At 31.8% G+C, this 25426-nt stretch overlaps 1 protein-coding gene across 1 annotated transcript in view; it reads right to left on the bottom strand.

Moving 5' to 3' along the window:
• LOC107451644 (potassium channel subfamily T member 2-like) overlaps positions 1 to 25426 on the bottom strand; it is a 388964-nt gene that overhangs the window by 70310 nt on the left and 293228 nt on the right. Inside the window, exons 14-17 of the mRNA XM_071181980.2 lie at positions 24764 to 24827; positions 23476 to 23584; positions 8546 to 8654; positions 4796 to 4945 (exon numbers count right to left, since the gene is read on the bottom strand). Of these exons, the coding sequence (XP_071038081.2) occupies positions 4796 to 4945; positions 8546 to 8654; positions 23476 to 23584; positions 24764 to 24827 (432 nt within the window). The remainder of the gene's footprint in view (positions 1 to 4795; positions 4946 to 8545; positions 8655 to 23475; positions 23585 to 24763; positions 24828 to 25426) is intronic.

The raw sequence follows: 25426 nt of genomic DNA, 5'->3' as shown, positions 1-25426 counted from the left end.
AAAATAATAAATATTTTACTAGAAGTTATTTTTTGCAAGGAATTATCTTTGGATAAATGAAATTTATAATTGTGTGTAAAAAAATTTCTATTTGCTTAAAAAGTTCTCGAGACATACCGAAATACTCAGAAAGTAAAACTAACATTAAGGGGTCCAAATTTTGGAGCACTTTCCTGATCAAACTATGGGGACCATATTTCCCAAATTAGAGTTACCCCTTATATTTTTGGAGTCAGAAATCTGAATCCGCCAGGAAAAAGGTATGTTTATTCAGAACGTTTTTGTGTCTGGTAGAAAAGTACGTTTTTGTGTCTGATTTCGTAACTTAAAATATCGTCTGCACTTTTTTTTTTAGCATATTTGAAGTCACCCCTTCGAACCATTAAAAATGAGTCCTAGATCAAAAGTTATTCAGGGTGGTCTGTTTTTTTCTGACGGCTTTTATTTACATAAATCATTAAACAGGAACTAACATTAAAACCACAGACACCCCTATTAGCTTCTTAAGGCCCGTTCCGTGTTTTTTTTACTTAAAATAAAAACATATGGTAAAACAATTATTTAACAATTAACATATTACATTCAATGTTAATTTTTTTTTTGTCATGCCTTGAATCTTAAATTTCAAAACGTTGATTTATGCACGTTACTGTGAATGACCGTTGTTGTTATCCACTGGTGATTGTTGACTACCACATTGTCGCTTTGGTAAATATCCAAAATATATACTAGGTCTGGTTAAGTGCCACTGCTTGGTATACCCTACGCTGACGTTTTTTTAGAGTTTAGTGTAATTTCCCGGTATACATTTGCCAGGCATTCCCTACATCAATGTTTTTTTAAAGTTAAGTGCCAAGGCTCGGTGTGCATTTAACCGAAACTTCGAACACTGATGTTTTTCCTAATCTATCCTCAGCAGATATTAAAATATCGAATGAATATAATAATATCAACCAATAAATTAATATCTAATCTTATATAACAGATATTTCGGACAATCACAAAAGCGACTACGTGATTGTTGACATTCACCGGTGAAAGTCGACATTCTCTTGGTTTCCGTCATTCACGATTACAGATACACAAATTGTTTCGTAATGCATATAAGTAGATGAAATATGGTACAAAAACCTTTTTCATTCAGATCCTATTTTAATAATTTTTAGTTCTGAGTATAATAAAAGTCTTGAAAAAATTGCTATAAATAAGGTCAAAAAATTATATTTTGCTGTAATAGAATTTTTTTTAAATTTGTTTTGTTCATTCGTTACTTATTTATTTATTGGGAAATATTAAATTTTCGAAATTTTGTAATAATCAACAAGAAAACGATATAAAATACTAAACCAATGTTTTGGTTTTATAGTCATGCTGGGCAATTATTAAACGGAATTTAATAAAAGACATCACAAAAGTACAAGTCTTCCCAATAAAATATAAAAAATGGTTTTTATTTTATGACGCCATGATATGAAAAAGCAAATTTTCGCATACAGTTTACTAGATATGCCTTCTGAACCATCCAAGTATATTTGAGTAGTTACGAATAAGATTTTAATTTGAGAAAATTTAAATTAAGCAGTTTCAATACCACTTTTGATGTTTTTGAGCGCAGTTTACATTTCTGCCTATTGTATAACATGAATCTTAAGGAGAATCTCAGCTGACCAATATGTCCTAGAAATGAGAAAACCTCATCACGGGTTACAATAAACAAAAATTTTGATACTTTTGTAGTCCAAACGTAATGACATCTTTCGTATTTACCATCACTGCGCAGCTTAGAAGCCCGAACGTAATGACATTTTCCTGATTTTTCATCCACTGCGCAGTTTATGTTTGTTACGACGAACTACTAATTTGATCCGTGCTGAGGCCTTCTTTCTTCTAGGAGGTGTTGAGCTGACTTGATCTATTTGTGCACGTAACGGTACCATCGGCGCTCGGGCTCGCAGTAGTATTTTATCGTCTTTGTCTGAAACTTCTAAATGCAGAATCTGTAGTTAGAAATCGTTGAACTACAGAAGGGCTCACATTTAGTCATCTGGCTACATCGATCTGACTTTGTCCCGCGGCTAGATTTGTATGGATCTCCCTTGCAGTTCTTCGGACAAAAGATGCTTAACACTAGGTTTACGGAATGCGTCATTTTGATGCATTTCGAATTTTATAAGGACAATTACAAAACTCGTTTGGCTTTTTATTTTATCTTCTTGTAATGACTTTTATTCACGGATCGAGGTAAATATATATTGAAGTCTATTTTCTTCAAAAGCGTTGAAATGTTGAAATTCTCTTTGTGGTATAGTACCTATCTCTACGGATATGCTTCAATTTCTATCGATCGTAATTTAGACAAATTTTTGAGTAAACATGCAAACCTCAAATCAATAATAAATAGGAATGTACCTACAATACTTCAATCCGTTATCATATATCGTTGTCTCAAATGAAACAAGCGATAAACAACTGTTGCCGATAGGCAGTAATAGAAGGAACAAACGCAGAATGTCAATTGATGTCAGATTTTGAAGGTTTCAGTTGCTTAGTTCGTATATTGAAAAATAAAATGCTAGAATATTTCATAAATATATATCTCATGTTTACATATTTTTGTCTTATAGTATATAATTACATTGCTTTGTATGGGCAGAGATGCTAACTGCTCTGGACACTCCTGAATAATTGAACTTGTGTTTCTTTCTGAGTGCCTGTCAGCGAAGCAAACAATTGAGTTTTTCATATGAGCTTGTGCCCGAGGGCGTCTGTAATTTTGTACTAGAATAATTAAAGAAAAACGATAAAAATCTACTAAGTAAATTTTACAAATATAAAGCGGTGAATTATATAACTCTAGGAATTATTTAAAATAGTGGTGATTAAAAATCTACTAAATTGAATTTATTAAACCACGAATCACTATTGATAGACTACCACTTTAAAATATATATTTGTTGTCCGGCGCAAGTTGGCATGTCTGTAAATGTTGTTATATGTATTCGTTCGTACAGATAGGTACATAAGAAACGTCCGTTAACCTAGAGTTAAAGGTTACAGAATGGCTACCTCAAATTTTTAACTTCAAAAACAGCTCCATATGTCACTCGCGAGTCAAAGTTTTCGATCACTGAACTAAAAAATGTTTATCATAGCCTCGATTTTGAAGTGCATTGAATAATAATATTTTGAATTTCTTTAATCCGAACGAGATTAAACTCTTTAACTTATAAGATAAATCTTATGATACTCTTTAATCTTTCCTCTTAATACACTTTCCTATTCTAAGGAAGCTATATTATACAAGTCCATTTAAAAGTAATTTATGATACAATTATCGAAAATGAAATGCCCTCTTTTATAATGAATCCAGAAGATGCTGTGTTAAATGGTATTTCGAATGACTATATTAAAGTAATAAAAATGACTTTTTTGCGGTTATTAAACATGCATGAGGAAGTTAACTGTCGTCTAATAAGAGGTCGTTTTGTTTTCAAGGTACAGGTATGTGTCATCTATTATAAGTGGCGTATTATATTTTTAAGGCAAAAGTACATTTTTCTCGATATTAAAACTTTCAGATAGATGATGAGAGTGGACGGAAGAATTTACGAACTTTTCAAGCATCATATTTAATTTTTGTCGTAAGGATCAGAATTTTATGACCAATCTTTCTGCTTAAAATTATTGATCTCAAATATGATTATTAATTGGCGACATATAATTAAATATGTAGCCAATTACATATTTAATTAAGTACATATTTAACTACATATTTAATAAGATATTATATACAAATGTACTTTATACAAATCTCTATACAAATATTCTCTGAAATAGCAGGCCCCTTTTTTTTAAAGATTCGAGTTTTCATCACCAAAATTTATGGGAAGTACTTTTACGGAATACTTTTGCCAGAGAAGCTGTCAAAACTTTGGAACCCTAAATGCTGGCATCACTTTTTCCTTAGAAGTTTTATTGGTGAATTGAAACCCTTTTACGCCTCATTATGAAATCTATTTATCCAATGAAACTTGCAAAAAAGAATTTTAAAAAATATTTTTATTTCACTTAACATTCTTGAATTGCAAGACATAAGAATTTTTACGTAACTTCAAAAAGAGTAAAACAAAATTCAGTCTTTTTTGAATTTTTAACTCCGAAAATATTAGATCGATTTGTCTTTATTTGTTTGAAAAAAAAGAAAAAAGATTTGGTGCGTAATGGGTGCAGTGTACGAGCGCCACGCTTTTTCATTTGCATTTGTTTATCAAAAAATGACATAATCGAAAGTATCATTTCACCGAAATTGATTTTAAAAGTAATTTTTAATAAAAAACATTCAGTAGGCAAAATTACTATTATATACTATACTATACTAAATAATTACTATATAAATAATTACTATACTATAAAATTACTATTACTATAATATACTATATATCTAGCTATACTTTAATTTTGTTACCAGGATCTCTATTTTATTTTAAGAAGCGACTATGAAATTTTTTTTTTATTTCCATTGACAGACATGAAAGACAAATTTGTAGTCAGCGACTATGAAAATAGACATAAACATTATACATCTATGCTATAAGCCCTCTAAGTGTCGAAATTATATCGCTCTTTTAAATTGATAGTGAATTACATGTATATTATAGTAGATTAACAGGGCAAAGTAATTTCTTCTGACTGTACAAACTGTAGCACTAGCTCTGTCTAATATATTTAATAAAATAGAGAAGACGCATTCTGTATATAAAAATCTTATGTCGTGTTACATTAATAATATTCTTACTTCCTGTGAGAATGAAAGGATGCAAAAGTGAAAGGCTTTCCTTCATACTCGCCAAAGAAACGACTGTCGCCAAGTCTGATGTGATAGATTTCATTTCCAGAACACTTTCCGTACAGCCGTTGCCAGTCTTCAGAATTAACTTGACCTTCCCTAGAGAAAAAAAGTAAGAATGATCCAATATAATATGCTGTCATACACGAGATCGAAATGCACATAATAGATAACTCATGTAGTATTTCAGTTTTTTCAGCAATTCCTTTTAAATCAAAATTTAAAAGATTAATTTTTAATAAAAATAATTATTAATGTATTGCGCAAAATAAAAAAAACGGATAATCTTGAATAACTTTTGATCGAAAGTTCAGATGTTCACATTTTAGGACTCAATCTTAAATCGATTAGGTGATCTCAAATATCCAAATTAATTAGTGCAGACGTTTTAGTGCAGAATTTTTTCCCTGTAGTAACAAAAAATAAGGAAAATTAATAAAAAGTTTTACATCTGACGTAGTGTTTATTTACTCTGTAGATTACTTGCGCGTGCAGTTCGAGATTAATAATTCTGTTCAGTTGACTACTTAAGCGTCTCAATGATATTTGAATGAAAGTTAAAATACAAAAACAAAAAAAATGGTTACATAGGTGTGCTATTGATGTGTGAATTTATTTCTTGTCGTCAAGCATTTCATCCGACTTATTATCCCAATTGTAAAAGAAACAATTCAGGCTTATTAATCTATTAATTATTAATTAAGGTTGTAGTATAAAAATGTTATAATCAAATATTTGAATCACCTTATATTAATGATAAATAAGTAGTAAAAAATAACCGATGTAAGTTTATTAATCAAACAGTTAAGGTTAAAGTATAAAAACGATTTTCCTTGTATTTTGAAATGATAAATAAGTTGTAAAAAATAAACGATTCAGATTTGTTGATCTAACAATTGGGTATAATATAGCCTACGTCACAGGTTGTGTTGTTCCTACTAAATTTAACCCATGAACGGCATTTTCTGCGAGCCTAACTTTAAGCCACAAATAAACAAACGAAGTGTTCGATCGTTTAAATAGCTGCTCGCCAGATTTTATTGCATTATAAGGAAAAGTTATTGAAACTAAATACAACTAAATAAACAACAACAACTAAAACAAATAACAACTACTACTAATAACAATAACTAAATAAACAACAACTAAATTCCATTCGTTTAGCATTGCGTCATATGTTGTTCCTACTAAATCGAAGTAGTTGTGTTTTTTTCATATTATACCCAATTAAAGTTTAAGGATAAAAATGATTTCTCTTCCATTTCATGAAAAGATTAATAAATTTAAAAAAATAAGGGATTCAGGTTTATTAATATAAAATAAGGTTTGAGTACAAAAATGATTCACGGTATATTATGCAATGGTTCAATTTAAATTATGGTCAAATATATAATTTTGTCACATTTTTGTTGGTTTCCTATAAGGAGAGGTTTCTTATAAGAGAATTGCAACGGAAATTAAAAACTTACATATAATTAATGGATAAAAAAGAACGAACCCTAATCAATTCTTTCTCAGAATTTATTTGCATTAATTGATACAAAATTATGTTTCACAAAAACGAAGAATTGGAAATAAAAGGAAGTATGAACTCTGGTCTCCGAATGTAAGCTATTGTAATTGTTATGTGAAGATCAAGAAAAGGATACTCATTTAAATTATTTAAAGCCTGAAAACTTCAAAAGAAAAGTATCTGGTAAAAAGGATTCAATTTCGTCTTACTTGAGAATGAAATATGAATATCTAACTTGAAAATAAAACATCTTTATCCGAATAAAATACGAGTCATAATTGAATCAAACATGCAAGAATCAAAGTCCGATATCCCAAATGTCTGGGGAATTTCACGGTTGTGTTAAGGATGAAGGAAATTTTATTCATGGCAGAAATATATGAAGAGAGAAATAAATTGAAATTTTACATTTATGCTTCATAAATTTTGTATAATGTTTTTGATTATAATTTCAAAGAGAAGTTTAAACGAAATTACCAAATTGTTGTAATATTATAGGATTCTTCAAAACCTAAAATTCATGTATACATATACTTAGTTTATAGGTTGATAGTAGCTATTTCTTATTTATTCCAAACCACATATGTTTTTAACTTTCATTAATATTCAATATACTATTTGAAATATTAGTTTTATAGTTAGTGAAAGTAATAATCATTTTATAAGTTTGCTAGAGAAGATATGACTCCATGTCATGGACAAATCAAGATGTTTATATTTTTTCTTTTAATGACGTTTACGCAAATAAAAATGTTGCGAACAATTCCCTTCTCAAATCCCTACATATATCAGTGGGATAAGCAAAATTGCGTTTCCTTTTACTGATTGTCAATATTATCCTATTATTCACGCTACTGCATGTCCAGTTTCTCAACACCCTACTCTGGATAAACTCCTTTTAAGACTACAATAAAAAGTTTAGATGTTGTGCCCGTCACTTATCTTCAATAACATCGAGATAATTCTTTATGCGATCATTTTTCTCATCTGGTGATCAAAATGTAAAACAATGTTTTTTTTATTTATTTTTATTTTATTTCGAATGAGCTGCACAATCGGTCTTGCCGATGAGCAGACATAGTGCGTTCTCCAGAGGTGGTATCCACTCTTTCAGGACCACCACAATGGGTGAAATACCGTTGGTCATGTTAATTTGGACGTCTAGTTTCTGCCACACTAGATGGCAGCACCGAGACTCTATTTGGATGCTAAAGTGCACTAGGAATTTAATTTTGCCGGAAATGTCAAGAGCCAATAAGGCACGTAATTCAATGTTTTAAAGCGGTTTTTCTCTATGGTGTAATTATATTTTATAACCGCCGTTGAACAGCTGACCCATATTTGAGTTTACCGCTACCAATGTTCAACTCGTTGTAATATTGAGCCTCGTAAGATTGTACCTAATCTAGAAGTCAAGGGAACTCCTGGATCAAGTATTGGGAGAAATTTCGCCTACGTGGAGAATTTTTTGATGAAAGTTGCCCGTATTTGCGTTACATGAAGAGGAAAATCACGAGGACCTTCCACGGTTAGCCGGAAGGCAAAGGTACTCTAACCCATGATCCGTCTACCACTGAGAATATTTTACGTCGGCACTGTGGTCGGAGTGAACCAGGTCCGGATTTCTTTCGACCAGCCATCGCTGGGATTCAAACTCGGTTCACCTCATTAGTACGCAAGCTCTCTATTCCCTGAGCCACCACAATTCTCTATGGTCTATTTTATTTTACAACAGTCGTTGTACAGCCGACCCAATTTCATGTGTTTATGACTACTAATGTTCAACTCCATGACCTTATAATTTTGAACCCAATCCAGAAGACAAGGGAACTCCTGGATCAAGTATTGGGAGAAATTTGCTTTCGTGGAGGATTTTTTGATGGAACTAACCCGTTACATGGAGAGGAAGACCACGATCCGTCTACCACTGAGGATATTTCACGTCAGCACTGTGGTCGGTGCAAGCCGGATACGGAATTTGTATCGACTGGGATTCGAACCCGGTTCACCTCATTGAAAGGCGAACGCTCTATCCCCTGAGCCATCGCGGCTCTCTCTATGTAATATATGTACCAAATTTTATGGGCATCTGATGACCAGAACGTACTCTATGGTTGTCTAAACAGAGCAGCTATAACTTATTAAATTGATGTATACTACTTTTATGTAAATGTGATAATACTTACTGTCCTCTAGAAGTGTGAAGTAGAAGCGTGACTAAAGTTGAAGTTCCAGGACAAAGGCAATTATTAGCTAAGAGAGCATATTTAAACTCATCTTCACAAACAACATGTTCTGAAACAAAAGAACAGTAGAGATTATTTGCTTACTAATTTATTTGTAAAATGAAGCAGTAATTACAACATCGCACATATTTTTATGGATGCAAGAAAGTTATTAACGGTTTTGTTAACCCCTTCCGGTGTAGCGAATTTTGATTTCAATTCTTAAACAGCATTAACAGCTACGTCTGCAGATAATGAGTTTTGTGTAAAGAGATGTACTTGATCTCAACGGTGTTTAAAAAAATAGTGATTGCAAAAACCGAAGGACCTTTATAAGCAAATAATTAAGACTTTTCTTAATACATTTTTATTAGACATACTGCACCGGAAAGGGTTAAAAAAGAATATTCTTTAAGACAATCTATATGTTACCGGCAAAGTATGAAATCCGGCATTATATATAATGCCTGAAACTAGCCGGCAAAGTATGAAATGATTTATATTTCACACATTGCCTAGGCATTATTATATAATGCCGGATGCTATGTAGGCAAAATATGAAATAAACGTCGCGACGAGGTTATAATGAAGGCATACTACTGTTCTTTGTGTGAAAGACTTTAAAATACGGTAAACAATTAATACAAAAATTTCAATATTACTTTTAGTTATAAGAGACTCATATAGATTGACTTGACTTGATAGGAATCTCACTTCTTCATCTGGTCATAATGATAGTAGTGGTGACTATTGGCATGGGTTGTGAAGTGGTTAGAGTGGTGGCAATGTAGCCTCTGTAAGAACTTATAGTCATATCTGATAACGGGCTTTTTTAATCAACTTTTGAATTGAAAGAATTTAGTGGTAGGTAAAAAAAACTTTTTTATCAAATATAAACTAAGGATATTATATTAAAACTTAATTTTTGCTATCATAGAAAACAATTTTACCATAAAAGAGGAGCAAGTTGACATTTATGGTATATTATCACAGTTAAATAATAAAATAACTAAGTGAAACCTTTTAGAATAAAAATTCAGTTATATAATAGAACTTTAATTTATAAGAAGTCTACTTTCAGAAAAAAATGTAGAAAAAGACGAATTACGAATAAGCGTAATTTATAAAAATTGAAACGACGTTTCTAATGATATTATGGCAATTATTAATTTTTCTAAAATAGCTAAGAATTTCAAAACCATTCTATTACAGATAATATAAATAATAACATTTCTTAACAATAAACATGTGAAACATTTTGAATTGTAATTCTAGTTTATTTTGTATAACAGGAAGTATTTCATTTCCCGATTTTATTTGACGAGGATTTAAAACAATTATTCTATATGAGAAATGATGATAATGAAATTCAGTTATTTGTTGAGAATAAAAATATGTAGTTCATGATTCATTTTCTCTAAATGTATTCTTGAAAAATATCAATCCTCAGTATTAAAATCTCCCAAAAAATGTTTAGATAATATGAAATTTAAATACAGACAGTAAAAAGAAATTCTTACACGGATTGTTTTGGAATTTTGAAGTTTTATAATTTGGAAAAAAATATTTACATCAGCTCAAATGCATTAAATTTAAAAGATTGAAATATTGCTTCAGCAAATATTGCATTAAAATTTTTATTAATATGTATAAATGTAAGGGAACTTAAATATTTTAGGAAGTAGTTAATTTAAATCATTAAAATAATTTAATTATATTTTTAAATTATAGATATTAATGTAGAAAGATAAATATTACACAGAAAAAAAAATTAGACTAGTCAAAATAATAAAAATTTCATATGCTAAAATAAATTCCTAAGTCACATACAAGTATTTTTATATTTAAATGCTAATTTACGTTCTCTAAAAACTAAGAAAAACATATTTGATTTGATTGAAAATACAAACTTTAATTATAACAGAAAGAAAAACAACGTGGTTAAGAATAGTTAACATAATTAAGTCTATTGAAAATCCATATGTAAATTTACACGAATTAATTATGTTCTTGATATGAAAACCAATATTTTATGAATACAAATTTAATTTCAAAGCTTAAAAACTTTATATCATTTAATCTAATTTTAAATGTAATTGATAATTGGGTTTTATTTTTACTTCAGATTTGTCTTTTATCTTTTAACATATGAAAAAAGTTTTTGATGAGACAACTCGTAAACGTAATTAAGATGCACATTCACATCTGTATAGTTTACAGGGTTATCTCAAACTATATGATCTATACAGAGTACTAAAAAAAATTTTTTTGTTTTGTGAAAAATGCGTCATAAAAACAGAACGATATGAAAGTTCGTACAGTTTCTTAACGGTGTCACTTAACTAAAATTAATCAACTAAATTAATTAAAACACATGCTACCTGCAACAAATTTAAAATTGTTCTCTATAAGTCAAACCTCGGATTTAAAAGACTCTTATGATCAAACCTATCCTCAAATATGCCTCTTCTGCGTGTGTTAATATCATCAAATCTCTTCTAGATAAGATTGTAATAATGTCGAAACATTGCTCTTTGAAAATTAACAAAAGACAGATGGTATATCTCATATTTTTATTACCTCCATGGAACATCCGATCCAATTATGAGTTTACGACTACTACTGTTGAATTCCGTAGCCTAGTGTGGCGCCAGGCATGGTGCGTAGGCGCCAAAAGAATCAACGGGATTACAAACACACGATCGGCAACCTTGGAACTGCCTCAGTATTTAAGGAGCTTCGAACTTTACTCAGTCTCTATCCCACACAGTCTTACTTAATTTTTATGTTTCTGTTTTTAGCTTGTTATGTTCCGTTGTTAAATAAATGTTTAAGTTTATTGTTGTCATAGTTGTCTTCAACTTACTATGAGAGGGTTCCTCCCCCTCAATTGGTGACCCTTGTGTTTATTATGTTTTTGGATACGCTATTATCCGTTGTTTTACAATTTGGAATAACTGCTTGAATTTGGTAATGTACAATTTCCTCTCTTATTTGGTCAACTGCTTTGCTTTGCACTACTTAAAATTTAAACTTAATGTATAGTAATATCTTTTTATTGTATAATGTTAGACTGAAATTTTTAAACATTATTGTAAGAGACTTTAATTAGTAGTTATTGAATTTGAATATACGAACTTTAAATGCTGTTGTATATATTCCTTAGTATAATATTTGTAGTTTTGAATCATTCTTAGTTATGTAAATACTTATTTTTATTGTGAATATTTCCATATATTCTCTAGTTATTGAATTGTTCTAATGTATATATATACAACTAGTTTAGTTTGAAAATTTTCATGAGTGAATCTTTAACTAGTTGCTTAGTTTTGTGTTACAATGACTGATAAAGATAAAACGGGAACTGAAACTGAAATTCATAAAATTGGCCTTCGCTTACCTGGATTTTGGATTGATAATCCAAGTCTATATTTTACGCAGATTGAGGCTAATTTTAAATTATCAGGGATTACTTCTGAATCTACTATGTATTGCTGTTTAATCTCTATTCTTGATCAGAATATTATGCAAGTAATTGCGGACTTGGTCAGAAACCCAAATTTGGAAAAGCCTTACACTGCCGTTAAGGATAGACTTATTGCAGAATTTTCCTTGTCCGAGAGTAAAAGAATTCAAACTTTACTTCAGGACCTTGCATTGGGGGATTCTAAGCCGTCTGCCTTGTTGCGACATATGCGAGAATTAGCAGGATCTAATTTTTCAAATGAGGTTATTAAATCTATTTGGCTATCTCATTTACCCTCATCTATTCAGTCTATTTTAAGTGTTAGTACGGAAGGTTTAGACACTTTGTCAACTTTGGCAGATAAGGTTTCTGAAGTAACTAGTTTTTCTGCAACTTCAAGTTGTAATGAAGTTGTAAGTAGAGATTCACTTATGGAAAAAATAGCTCAAATGTCTACGGATTTGGCAGAGTTGAAGAACGAAATTAAATCTATGCGTAGATATCGAAGTCTATCCCGTAGTCGTTTGCGTTCCAAATCTAATGTTTCGAAAGGTTTTTCTCACACTTCTAAAGGTGAAGCAGAGAGTCAAACTGCCGAAACGGAAATGTGTTGGTATCATAGGAAGTATGCTAAAAAAGCACACAAATGTATTGAGCCTTGCAATTTTAATTTAAACTGATGAGCTCTACTATTAGTCCGGTGGTTAATAGTAGTGAGAATTTAAAATTTAGCCACCGACTTTTTGTTTCTGATCGCAAAACTAAGTTAATGTTCTTGGTCGATAGCGGATCTAATGTAAGTTTATTGCCTATAACATTTAAAGGTTGCAGGCCAACATCAAATTATGTGTTGCATGCTGCTAACGGCACTGCTATTAAAACATTTGGTGTTAAACTTATGTCGCTAGATTTTGGTTTACATCGAAAATTTGATTTTGCATTTATAATTGCGAATGTTTCAAAACCAATTTTAGGCGCGGATTTCTTACGACATTTTGAGTTGTTAATCGATCTTAAAAATAAGAAATTAATTGATACGAAAACGTCTTTGGCTCATCAAGGTAAAATCTTTCCTTCCTCAATCCAAAGTGTTAAAACAATATTTGGCAATACTAAATATCACGATTTAATTCAGGAATTTTCTGAAATTACTAGAGTTAGACCTAATTATCTTAAAATTAAGCACGATACAGTGCATTATATTAACACGATTGGTCCTCCGGTCGCTTCAAAAGTTCGCAGATTGAATTCGGTTAAACTTCAAGCTGCCAAATCTGAATTTGATTTCATGCTGCAACATGGTATTTGTAGGCCATCCAAAAGTCCTTGGGCCAGCGCCCTACACATGGTCCCAAAAAGTAACTCTGATTGGCGACCTACCGGCGATTACAGAGCTTTAAACGCCTGTACTCGGCCTGATAAATATCCTTTACCAAATTTGCAGGATTTTTCTCAAAATCTGTTTGGCAAGAAAGTATTTAGTATTATAGATTTTGTTAAAGCATATAATCAAATTCCCGTAGCAGAACAAGACATTGAGAAAACTGCAGTTATAACACCTTTTGGGTTATTTGAATTTTTGTATCTGCCTTACGGTTTGTGTAATGCACCTCAAACCTTCCAACGTTTTATTAACGAAGTTTTATATGGTTTAGATTTTGTATTTGCTTATATTGATGATATTCTCGTGGCAAGTGCTAACGAGACTGAACATTTGTATCACTTACGTTTAATATTTGAACGTTTAAAACAGTATGGTTTAACAATTAATGCTTCTAAGTGTATTTTTGGATCTTTTGAAGTACCCTTCCTTGGACATTTAGTAAATGAGCATGGTGTTAAACCCTTACCACATAAAGTAGATGCAATTGTTAACTATTCTAAACCCAAAACTCTAAAAGATTTACGCAGGTTTCTTGGGTGTTTAAATTTCTATAGGAGATTTATTCCCAAAGCGGCAGAATTGCATGCCCCGTTAAACGCTTTACTTGGGGGTAGTAAAAAAGGCGATAGTAAAACTATTAACTGGACTGCAGAGTTAGAAAATTCTTTCGAAAAATGCAAAGAAAGTATTGTAAACATTACTCAGCTATCTCACCCGGCACCTGATTGCCAGTTAGTGCTGTTTACGGACGCTAGTGACATTGCAGTAGCAGGCGCCTTACATGAAAAAACTGGATCTGGTTATATACCTTTATCCTTTTTCTCCAAAAAGTTAAATAATGCCCAAGTTAAATATTCTGTTTATGACAAAGAACTTTTGGCGATTTATTTGTCAATAATTCATTTTCGTTATATGTTGGAAGGAAGGGTATTTCATGTTATAACTGATCACAAACCTTTGACACACGCCTTTGCCCAAAGTTTTGAAAAGTGCTCTCCTAGACGTTTACGACAATTAGAATTTATATCACAGTTTACTTGTGACTTACGATATTTAGCAGGCGCAGAAAACTTAGTGGCAGACGCTTTGTCAAGGGTAGAAGAAATTGCTTTTCCTGACAAAATTGATTATGTGCAAATTGCAGCTGAGCAGTTGACTGATGAGGAATTGCAGGTATATTTAAAAAATCCAGATGTTACTAATCTTAAATTTAAATTAATTGTTTTGCCTAATTCTGATGTAAATTTGTATTTTGATGTTTCCCAACCTAGTGCTCGTTTGTATGTACCCATGAAATTTCGAAAAATGATTTTCGATTCTGTACATAACCTTGCACACATCAGTGCCCGATCTACTTTAAGACAGTTATGTAGTACATATGTTTGGCCTTCAATTCGAAAAGACATTGTTCAGTGGTGTCGCACTTGTTTAAGTTGCCAAAAGGCTAAAATACATCGACACGTTATATCACCATTGGGTAAAATTCCTGTGCCTAATGCTAGGTTCCAGCACGTGCATTTGGACCTGATTGGCCATTACCGGTGTGTCGAGGATATAAGTACTGCTTAACTTTAATTGATCGGTTTACACGATGGGTTGAGGTTGTACCTCTACAAGATATCACGGCAAATACAGTAGCACGAGCAGTGATTTTTAATTGGGTTTCACGGTTTGGTGCTCCTGTTAGAATTTCAAATGATCAGGGAAGACAACTGGATTCCTTCACTTTCAAGAAATTAGCACAAATTCTGGGTGTTGAAATTATTCGTACGACTGCATACAATCCTAAGGCCAATGGGATGATTGAACGTGTTCATAGAACATTAAAAGCAGCCCTTATGTGCTATACTACAGATTCTTGGCTTGATAATTTGCCACTAGTTCTCCTGGGTTTGAGGACTGCTGTTCGGAAGGATTGGAACTTCTCTTCTGCTGAGTTAGTCTATGGGCAAACATTGAGAGTTCCCGGAGAGTTCTTTACTAACTCGGGAAATGACATCTCGCAGTCTGAATTGATTTCCCAGTTGCGTAAGGCATTTAGTGAGGTCAAGCCTGTAGCTTCTGTTTGGCATGACAAACGAGTCGTTTATGTACCAAAAGATCTTCAGACTTGTACGCATGTGTTCGTGCGACATGACGCCGTACGGAGACCATTACAACCTCCGTATGATGGTCCATATTCAGTTCTTAAGAAAAAATCTAAAATCTATCTTTTGCAGATCTCTACGAAGAAAAAGTGGATTTCTATTGACAGGTTGAAACCAGCGTATTTGCCAGTGGACGAGCCCCATACTTTATTCCACGATGATTCTCCTTGCCAGTCTGACCTTTCTTCAACTACAACTACCGAGTCTCCTTTGCCAGAAAAGGTACCGGACCCAAAGAAGTACGTTACTCGGTATGGTAGAAGAGTTCGTTTCAGAATCTGACGACTATGAAACTCCGGTGGGGAGTGATGTGGCGCCAGGCATGGTGCGTAGGCGCCAAAAGAATCAACGGGATTACAAACACACGATCGGCAACCTTGGAACTGCCTCAGTATTTAAGGAGCTTCGAACTTTACTCAGTCTCTATCCCACACAGTCTTACTTAATTTTTATGTTTCTGTTTTTAGCTTGTTATGTTCCGTTGTTAAATAAATGTTTAAGTTTATTGTTGTCATAGTTGTCTTCAACTTACTATGAGAGGGTTCCTCCCCCTCACTAGTAATCTTGAACCTAATCCAGAAGACGAGGGAACTCCTGGATTATGTATTGAGAGAAATTTGTCTTCCTGGTGAACTTATTGACAGAACTTCCTTGTAGTTGCTTTACATGGGGAGGAAAACTACGAAAAACCTCACACGTTTAACCTGAGGGCAAGATTGCTTTAACCCATGCTCTGTCAAACACTGAGGATATTTTACGTCAATACTGTTGTCGGTGAGAAGCAGTTTCAGAATTCGTTTGGTCCAGCCATCGCTGGGATTCGAACCTAGGTTATCTAATTAGGAAGCGTAGATGGTATATCAGAAATAATAATATTTACAGGGACCTCTGCGTTAATGTATTATGTAATCCGTATTGTTATCTCAACGCATTGTTACAGTAGTATTTAAAGATTGTTTTCCAATCTTTTAATTGAGCTCTTACATAATTTAATTTTGAACTTAATTTTCTTATATATAGATTTCAACTCTAAATGTAAAAATATTTTAGTTAAACTTCAATTTCGCAATTTTAACCGTCAGAACCTGTACTTGATGTAAATCGCTCTTAATCCATTTAAACTTGATTCTTCCATACTTTAAATTTGAGACATAAAATATTCATTAAGAAGTTGATATTCATTTGACTAAATATAAGACTGGCAAATGGCGAAACAGCGAAAGTTTAAAGCTGAATAAATATTTGTTTACTGAATGTCGTTCATCTTTTCAGAAGAGTAATTTAATATGCCAACTCGAAACATTTCTTTCTTAATAAAGATTTATTTCCTTGAAAAATGTCATTTATTATACTAGATTATTTTATTAACTTTGGGAGAAATTTTTATCCTCATTAAGCTTTATAAAATCTTACTATAATTAATTAAGTAATTATCGAGTCAGAAAGACTCATACGTTAGCCGGCTTAAATTTTCTTTCATTTTACTAACATCAAGCTTCTGTAGCAAACAATATAAATGCTTAATGAATGCATAAATAGTAATATATTTATGAATTTCCCTTTAATCATTTGGATTTTGCTTTCGGGAAATTGCACTTTACCTGCATCTTACTTAATTATTGCTTTTAATTGAGAAGAAGAGAAGTAGTAGAAATTAAAGTTATTAATTATGCCCAGCTATTTAAATGAGAGGAGAGATAAAAGGGACAATTTAAATTCTAAATTTAAAAAGAAAAATTATGTAATAAAAAAGAATATATATGTATATATATATATATATATATATACATACACAAAAATGATAAAAAGAAAACAAAAACGAAGAAAATAAAGAAAACAATAAATTTTAAAAAATAATAATGACAATTAATAAAACAATTATTAATTGTCAACTTCTTTAAATTATCCAGTATAATATTACCTTGCTGTACATCTATTTTCGGGCCGCCCATGTTTGGTAACTAACAAATCAAACGCACTTCAGTACTGCAGTAAGAACGCACTATACAGCAAAATCCCTCTATTTACGCTTTTACCTCAATTTGCGTTTCTGTTTTCATATTTTGTAACCTCGCAATCTTGTTACGAAACTATTTTAGTGCTCGACTTCGCGCGCAGGTCGTCGGGCTACCGAAGCGAGGGTGCCATCCCCTCTGCAGAGGATCAAAATTGTGATGGCATGTCTTCGGATCATCCTCAGGGATGTTTCCCAGACCGTCGCCAATAGCCCATTGTGCAGCTCTAGTGCGACGTAAATTAACAATAACAATAATAACGAAACTATTTTAAATCATTCTTGAAAAAAATTCCCGTTTATGTAAGTTCATCTGAATACATTACTCGCTTTATAGATTTCGTTTTATGTTTTATTTTATTTTTTTTTCTTTAAATTTTATTATCAGTTTTTACATTATATTTTTACTTAATGTGTTCTTTTTTATTTGTTGTAAATTTTTGTAAATTTCTTAGAGTGCTCCTCACACTATTGTATTGATGTATTGCTTTGGCTATATTGATGCAATATTAGAAAGCACTCCTTTTTGCGGATATAATCGAGTGAGCTGATGAAAAGATTATATCTTTTATTTTCCGGATTTGTATTAATTTGCCCCCCTTTTTTTGGTTTTTGTTATTATATTTCTTTTTTTAATTGTTCTGTACTTTTTTTCATGTTTTATCTACATTATGAACTAAGGACCAGGTTCCCCTTATCATGGTCATTAAGGGCCGTATTAGTTACATCATGGAAAAAGCCACGCATTTTCCATTGTATTATGGGTTTTCCATTGATAGACAATATATGCACAGTGCGCAAAAGAATAAACGGATCGCAGTGAATAACTTTTGATTTAATGATTGGATCCTCACCTTCTAGGACTCATTCTTAATGATTCGGAAGGGTAACCCCAAACGCGTTAATTAATTTGTGCAGACGATATTTAAGGTACAAAATCAGACACAAAAACGTATCTCTCTGAATAAACATACCTTTATTTCGACAGATTCATTTTTCTGATCCCCGGAAATGTTAGGGGTAGCTGATATTAGAAAAACATGGCCCCTATAGTTTGATCAAAAGATGAAGAAATGAATTCCATAAAATGAAGAAACCTTAGTTTTACTTTTTGCTTTTGTTGCCATATCTCGAGAACTTTTTTTAATTTTTGCACACTGTTACAAAATTTGTTAATCCAAAGAAATTTCATGAAAAAAGTAACTTTTAAACAAATATTCATTACTTTTTAATGTTATATTTTAGGATTAGTTTCCCAGATTGCGGCTACTCCCTATATTTTGGAGGTCAGGAAATTGCATCCGTCAAAGAAACAAAACGGTGAACTTATTCAGAGAAAGTACGTTATCGTGCCTGATTTCTCAATGTTTAACTCTTGTTTGCACTAGTTATTTAATACATTTGATATGTCACCCCCAGCAACCCTTGAGAAAGAACGTAAAGATCCAATCATTAAATGAAAAGTTATTCAGGGTGGTCCATATATCTTTTTGCGCACTGTACTTTTTTAAGATTGCTTTTAGTGTAATAACAGTTGCTACGAGGATTTCATGCAGATAATTTTTTCAGAACAAAACTGCATTGTGAACAGAAATCTTTGTTTTAAAATTTCTTCAGCACTAGAAATTTGGTTTTAATAACATTGAGGCTTTCTATACAGTATTTTTAACACGTTGCCTCACGCTTTTAATTTAACAAAATAGGGATCGAGCTCAGAAACGCATCTTCTTTTTTTATTTTAGTGTCAATTATATGTTTGTAAGTGAATGTTATCACATTTTGTTATGGTTCTTCCCCGAAAACTCAAGGAGTTTATAACCGTCATTTCTTCATTACGATATTTTTTTTACACTTCCCCAACAATCGGGAAAAAAACAATCCATATGTTATATGCAATGTTCTATCTTTTTTTATTAATGTATTACAAAATAATTAACAAATAAATGTATTAATACATTTCGTACTAATAATATTCCTTTTCTCATTAAGTAAAATGTGCAAGATCAGACTCTCTACCGGTCATGAAAATTTTCGTGATCTTTATTCCAAAATTCGGCAATTCAAGTATTTTTGAGCTAACTAATTTTCAAGATAGTAGAACAATTTAACGAGGACCAATATCGCACACCCTTGGTCCCTTAGCAGAATCATCAAAAAGAAGAAATCTCTCCCAAAAGCGTAGAAAATAGTCAGTCTTGGTAGAGGAGTCAAAAAATAATTACTCCTTGCTGGTGGGAGCTCGGTATTTGGCCCGAGGTGTCACCAACCGATTCATCTATACTTGGTAATCATGTACTTACAAATCATGAAGCTTACGAAACTTATTCTGTATAATTATTCCATGAATCCGTTATTCAGCAATGTAGGAATTATTTTTAAGAAGCACATGTAATTAACATATCCACTAAAAGAGTTCTTTTTATGAGATAATGGTTACTTTGAGGACGGCTATGGCAGTCACTTACTAACATATCACTGAACATCAGACGGTTATACTTTCTATAGCTGTAATTTGTGGCAACGTATTACTTTATGGTGATTAAAACCATTATAAAACAATTTTATTACATCAAAAAACGAAGTTCAATATGATTCTTAAAATTCAAAACATTGGGACGAAGGTTCACCAAAACTATAATTATTCTTGTAGACCAAAAAATTAATAATCACTTTTTTTAAAAGAGCGAAACGGGAAATTTCAATAAATCATTTTAATCTAAAATTTTTCCAGAAATGAAAGCTTTTCGACCTATCGCATTATTTCTCTGCAATGACACTATTTTTTTTCACTATTTTATCGACCAATAATGTAGTACGTGAAAATATATATATGATACTTATATAGATATACATATAATTTTATTTTATGATTTTACTACACAATAGATAGAATTTAGTTATTTTCTTTTTATGTTCATAATTGCGTTAAACAGCTGTATGCATTCCATCTCAAAGCTATACTATAAATGCGCAAAGGCCCTACAGTGCCAGGCACCTAGTTCCTCCAGCAGGAGAAAAACAATTGCGTTTGGTAGCCAATTCCTCCGGGTAAAAAGCTGAAGAGTTGGCAACTACGCATCTGCAATGATTATCAATATTTCATTTATATGCGTCGAAATTATTAAAACACAGCTGGTCTATTTGAATTTAGATCAAAATTATTTACTCAGAAATGCAATGCATACATACTGATTTTTTTTTTGTAAGATTTTGTTTTTAAAGTGAAAACAACGTTCAAACTTAAGAATTTTGATTCGATATTCAATAGATTTCCTTGAAATTGCACTTAATTAATGAATAATTTTAACACCTATATCTACGTCCTTGCAGACCTCAGTATTTGTAAAAATTTTGCGATAGGCAATTAAAAGTCTGGAATCAAATACATTACGTAATGTGTATTGAAGCAAATTATCCTTTTTAATTTTCTTCTGTAGATCTAGACGCTAATGTTAGGAAATTAATTTTACACAAATACTTTTCACGTTTATCAATAAGGGAGTTATAAAGTAATGAGCATTTTTAAAGTAGACCTGGAATGCAAATTTGTAATTGTATTCGTAATGTATTCCTAAATATTTAGGTATCTCCTGAAACATTTCTAAATTTTAATTTTAACACATTGAATGCCATGGGGATCACCGGTGACCGGCACTGAGTTTGTTCGTAGCGCCACGGGGTCACGAACCAAGATTATTAGAAACACATAGTTCGAGTAAATTTTAATTACTTTTAATTTTTTAATATTATTATCGTTACTATAATGGTTTGAAGAAATGAATGCAATATAGAACACGCAAAAACAGTTTTATTTATCTACGCAGATGTGCCAACTTGCTCCGGACAGAGAATAAATATTTTCAAGTGATAGCTTATTAATTGTGATTCTTGGTAGATTTTCTATTAAATGCTTTTTTCGTAAATTTGTTTACTTTCATAATGGTCTGATCGGACTACCTACAGAAAAACCGTGTGGAGGCTTACAGCTACAAGAGGCTTTGTTATAGCCTTAAAGGAGAGGTCATAATAGTCTAAGGTTATAGCAGGCCTGAAAGCGAAACGGAAAAGAGAAAATATTCAATTCAATTTAGCAGATTTTTATCCACCACTATTTCAAAACAATTCGTAGGCTTATATTATTCACCACATTAAAAATATGTCTTGTTAAACCTTTTAAAAATGTAGCAAAATCTGTCTAATATTTGCTAATTTAGTTAGTAGTTATTTACCGAGGCATTCAACGTGTTAAAGAAGTTTTTATAGACATTTACTGATATATCAAAAACTTAAAGGGATCTGTATCTTCTCCAAGCAATATCTCTAATGCTTTTAATGGCTCAAATTGCTAAAGGCTAAAAAAAATAAATACGAAACATGGACACATTTTTCCTATGGGAATATTTTCTGCACGTAGTACGAGACAAAAACGCGCTGGACTGACATTTCAGTGAGGCATTATACCGTGTGCCTCAGTGTCATTGTTTATGGCAGAAGCTACAGGGCAATAAAATTCTTCGTTTCATTCTCGGCGGGGAAATGTCCCTTAATGAAAAGAAGGAAACGTGGACATAAAAATACTTATATTTCTTTCCTGCCTTAAAGGCTGTATTATCGTTGGATGCGAGAAATGCTAATAAATGAATAGATTGAATGTTTTGTATTATGGACTTGTAAATTAGAAGATAGGATTTATAACTCTACAACCAATCGTAGTTTAAGGTACGAAGCAGTGGCACAACCATTACCAAAATGCATAGTTGTGAGTTAGTACATAGTGATTTTTTTAATACTAGGAGGGACTGCTTTTATTTTATGCTGATTTTTTTAAATATTTTTTATTGACGCTTCGCTCACCAACCTCTGAAAACTATTCTCATTCCTCATTGTTTATTTCGCTTTAAAAGTAAATTTTTACCTCAAAAACACATTTTGGTTTCAAAATATAATATTATTGCAGGGCTGCCAACTTTCGACGCTTTTTGTAAAATTTTATTCTATTGGTAGCTGTGTTTATGTTTTAATGTATTATGTTTTATCCATTCAAACTTATTTTCCACACATTCAAACATTCTGAAAGCTTTAGTTTTTAAATGTATACCACTCAATAAAATATTTAGCAAAATGCGTAGTTGTTGACAGGCCTGTTATTCTAGTTTAATGTAAGAGCCTTATGTTAACCTCTTGGGGACGGGTGATTCAGAAAAGCATTCGTACAAAATCAGAATCAGGGTGTAATTAAATAAAAAACGGTAACATAAATGTAGTCGTTGCTAATTTGACAGACTTACTTTGCTTTGACTTTAATTATTGTTAGTTTAATCACATATATAATCAATGTTAATTCAAAGTATAACTAAATAGTTTTATTTTGAACAAAGTAATGGTGAATTAAATAAATCAAACAATTATAACTTCGCCCACAAATAAACTGCTAAAGAATTACTTTGATTACCAGTTTTATCTTTTTACCCTGATTGATACGGCTTTATGCTGGCACGTTATTGTGACAGTCGGCGCGAAAGGGTTAATATAGCTTTAAGTAAGAAATATTTGCAAATGTGAATAATTACGTACAATACAGCTTAAACTTATAAGGGCAATATCGTACATCACTCAGACACAACGTCATATTGACGTGAATTAGTGACTATTTTCAACAATACATACCTTTCAGACAAATTTGGTAACTACTTGCACACGGAATGACGTCACTCGGATTATCGTGAAAGAAACCCTATACCTGTTGCCAGCACACGACAGAAACTTAATTCTGCTAATTCAATAAGGTCAGAGGAGTAACATACCACTCCAACACTCTTTACCAGACAAATTGAAGTTTATTAAGTAAATAATTGTAAATAATTAAGGAGTAATGCTTACCAGCAAATGCAACATGCACTTTGTTTTCAGGACGGAAAATTTGTACATACTGAGGCACACTCGGCGCAAAATCTCTCACAGCCCATGACCTGAGAATTGTATGTTCATCCTGTTAAGGGTGAAAAAACATATTTAAGGTTAACAGGATGAGTAACTACAATAACTGAGGGCATCCTGTTAAAGGGAAGAAACATATTTAAGGTTAACAGGATGTGTAACTACAATAATTGAAGGCATCTACTACATTGAGAACAAAAGAATACAAATAAAAATAGTATTTAAATATTAGCAGATATAATGCGTGAAAAAAAAAACAATTAGTATTTTCGGAGTTGTTGTGGCTCAGGGGTTAGAGCGTTCGCCTTCCATTGAAGTGAACCAGGTTCGAATCCTAGGTATGGCTGGTCGATACGAATTCAGCACTCGGCTCACACCGACCACAATGCTGACGTAAAATATCTTCAGGGGTAGACGGATCATGGGTAACCCTTACAGTCAATCTAACTGCAGGTCCTCGTGGTCTTCCTCTCCATGTAACGCAAATGCGGGTTCGTTCCATCAAAAAGTTCTCAACGACGGTGAATTTTCCCCAATACTTGATTCATGAGTTCCCTTGTCTTCTGGATTGGATTCAGAATTACAAGGATACGGAGTTGAACATTAGTAGTCACAAATCCAAATACTGGGGTTTAACGTCGGTTGCAAAGTAAAATAAAATTAGAAGTGCCATACACGTGTCAGTTTAAACTCTCTTTTTGGTTACTACAATTAAATTTATCCACTTATTTAGATGTATAGCACAAAGATGTATAACATAAGTAACAAAAAAGAATAAAGAAAATTAAAAATAAGTTTCTTATACTGAGCATAAGCTTCAAGTATATAAAACCCGTAAAATAAGTTAAATATACAAGGAAAAAAAGGAAGAAAAAAAACATAAATAATTTAAAAGAGAAGAAAAAAATATTAATAAATAAAATTTTTGTTAAAAAATATTTAAATATTAAAAATTAAAAAGCCGTAAAAATGAAATAAGGAAACGATGTAATAATCTCGTTTTCAACTCACACGATTATGTCCTATAAAAAGAGAGGTACTATAGTACATAAAAGTCATTAGACGTTATTCAGCATTCAGCTGGTATTGGATAATTAAGCATTATATTATTAACACAGGATAAAAATGAAAGGAAGAAATTTTTTAACAAACTGCTGTTGAGGTTTTACATTGAGCCAAACTGTGTCATAAACACGGGTAATTTATAACAGAAAATGAAATCTCTACTTACTGCTGCTGAGCGATCTGCATAATTTCTGGCTGCAAGTATGAAGCATGCTTCCGCTGCATTCATCCTAAAATATGAAACAAGAAATTTAAAGTATCGTAAATTAAAGCACAGATTTAACAAGATAATCTGTTCAGGACATTAAGAATTCTACTATGGAAAGAGACCATTAGTAATTTTAGCGCTAATGCTCTAAATTTGAAACATCTTTAGCACTGAAAAAAAAATTGCTTTTTTCAGTGGTCTCCAACTAATGATCCATGAAAATGTTTAATCGAAAATACTCTGAGAAGGAAAGTTTTCCTTAAAAAATATTGTAACATTATTCCAAAAAAGGAAAAATAAAAGAATTTGATTAGATTTCTGAATAGATTAGGAATCTAATTTGATAAAAAATGTAATCTAGCTGAAAACAAAAATTATAAATACACGTTTTTCCTTCATAATTCTCACAAAATTCATGACACAACGGATGGTGTCTTATTAATTGTCATTAAAACACTTAATTCTATTTAATCCATCTCTATAGCTCCAATAATCACATAGAACTATTACCAACTTCTAATGAATCTTGAATCTATCCCAATGAATCATTAATGATGTACTTTTATTGTACTTATGTAAAGTACTTATAAGATCTGTATGTACATACGCCTCGGAATGATG

Source organism: Parasteatoda tepidariorum, chromosome 4 (genome assembly GCF_982258835.1).
Source record: "Parasteatoda tepidariorum strain Cologne lab strain chromosome 4, Ptep-v5.0, whole genome shotgun sequence".
NCBI classification, from domain to species: Eukaryota; Metazoa; Arthropoda; class Arachnida; order Araneae; family Theridiidae; genus Parasteatoda; species Parasteatoda tepidariorum.
This window is presented reverse-complemented; position numbering and strand designations above follow the sequence as displayed.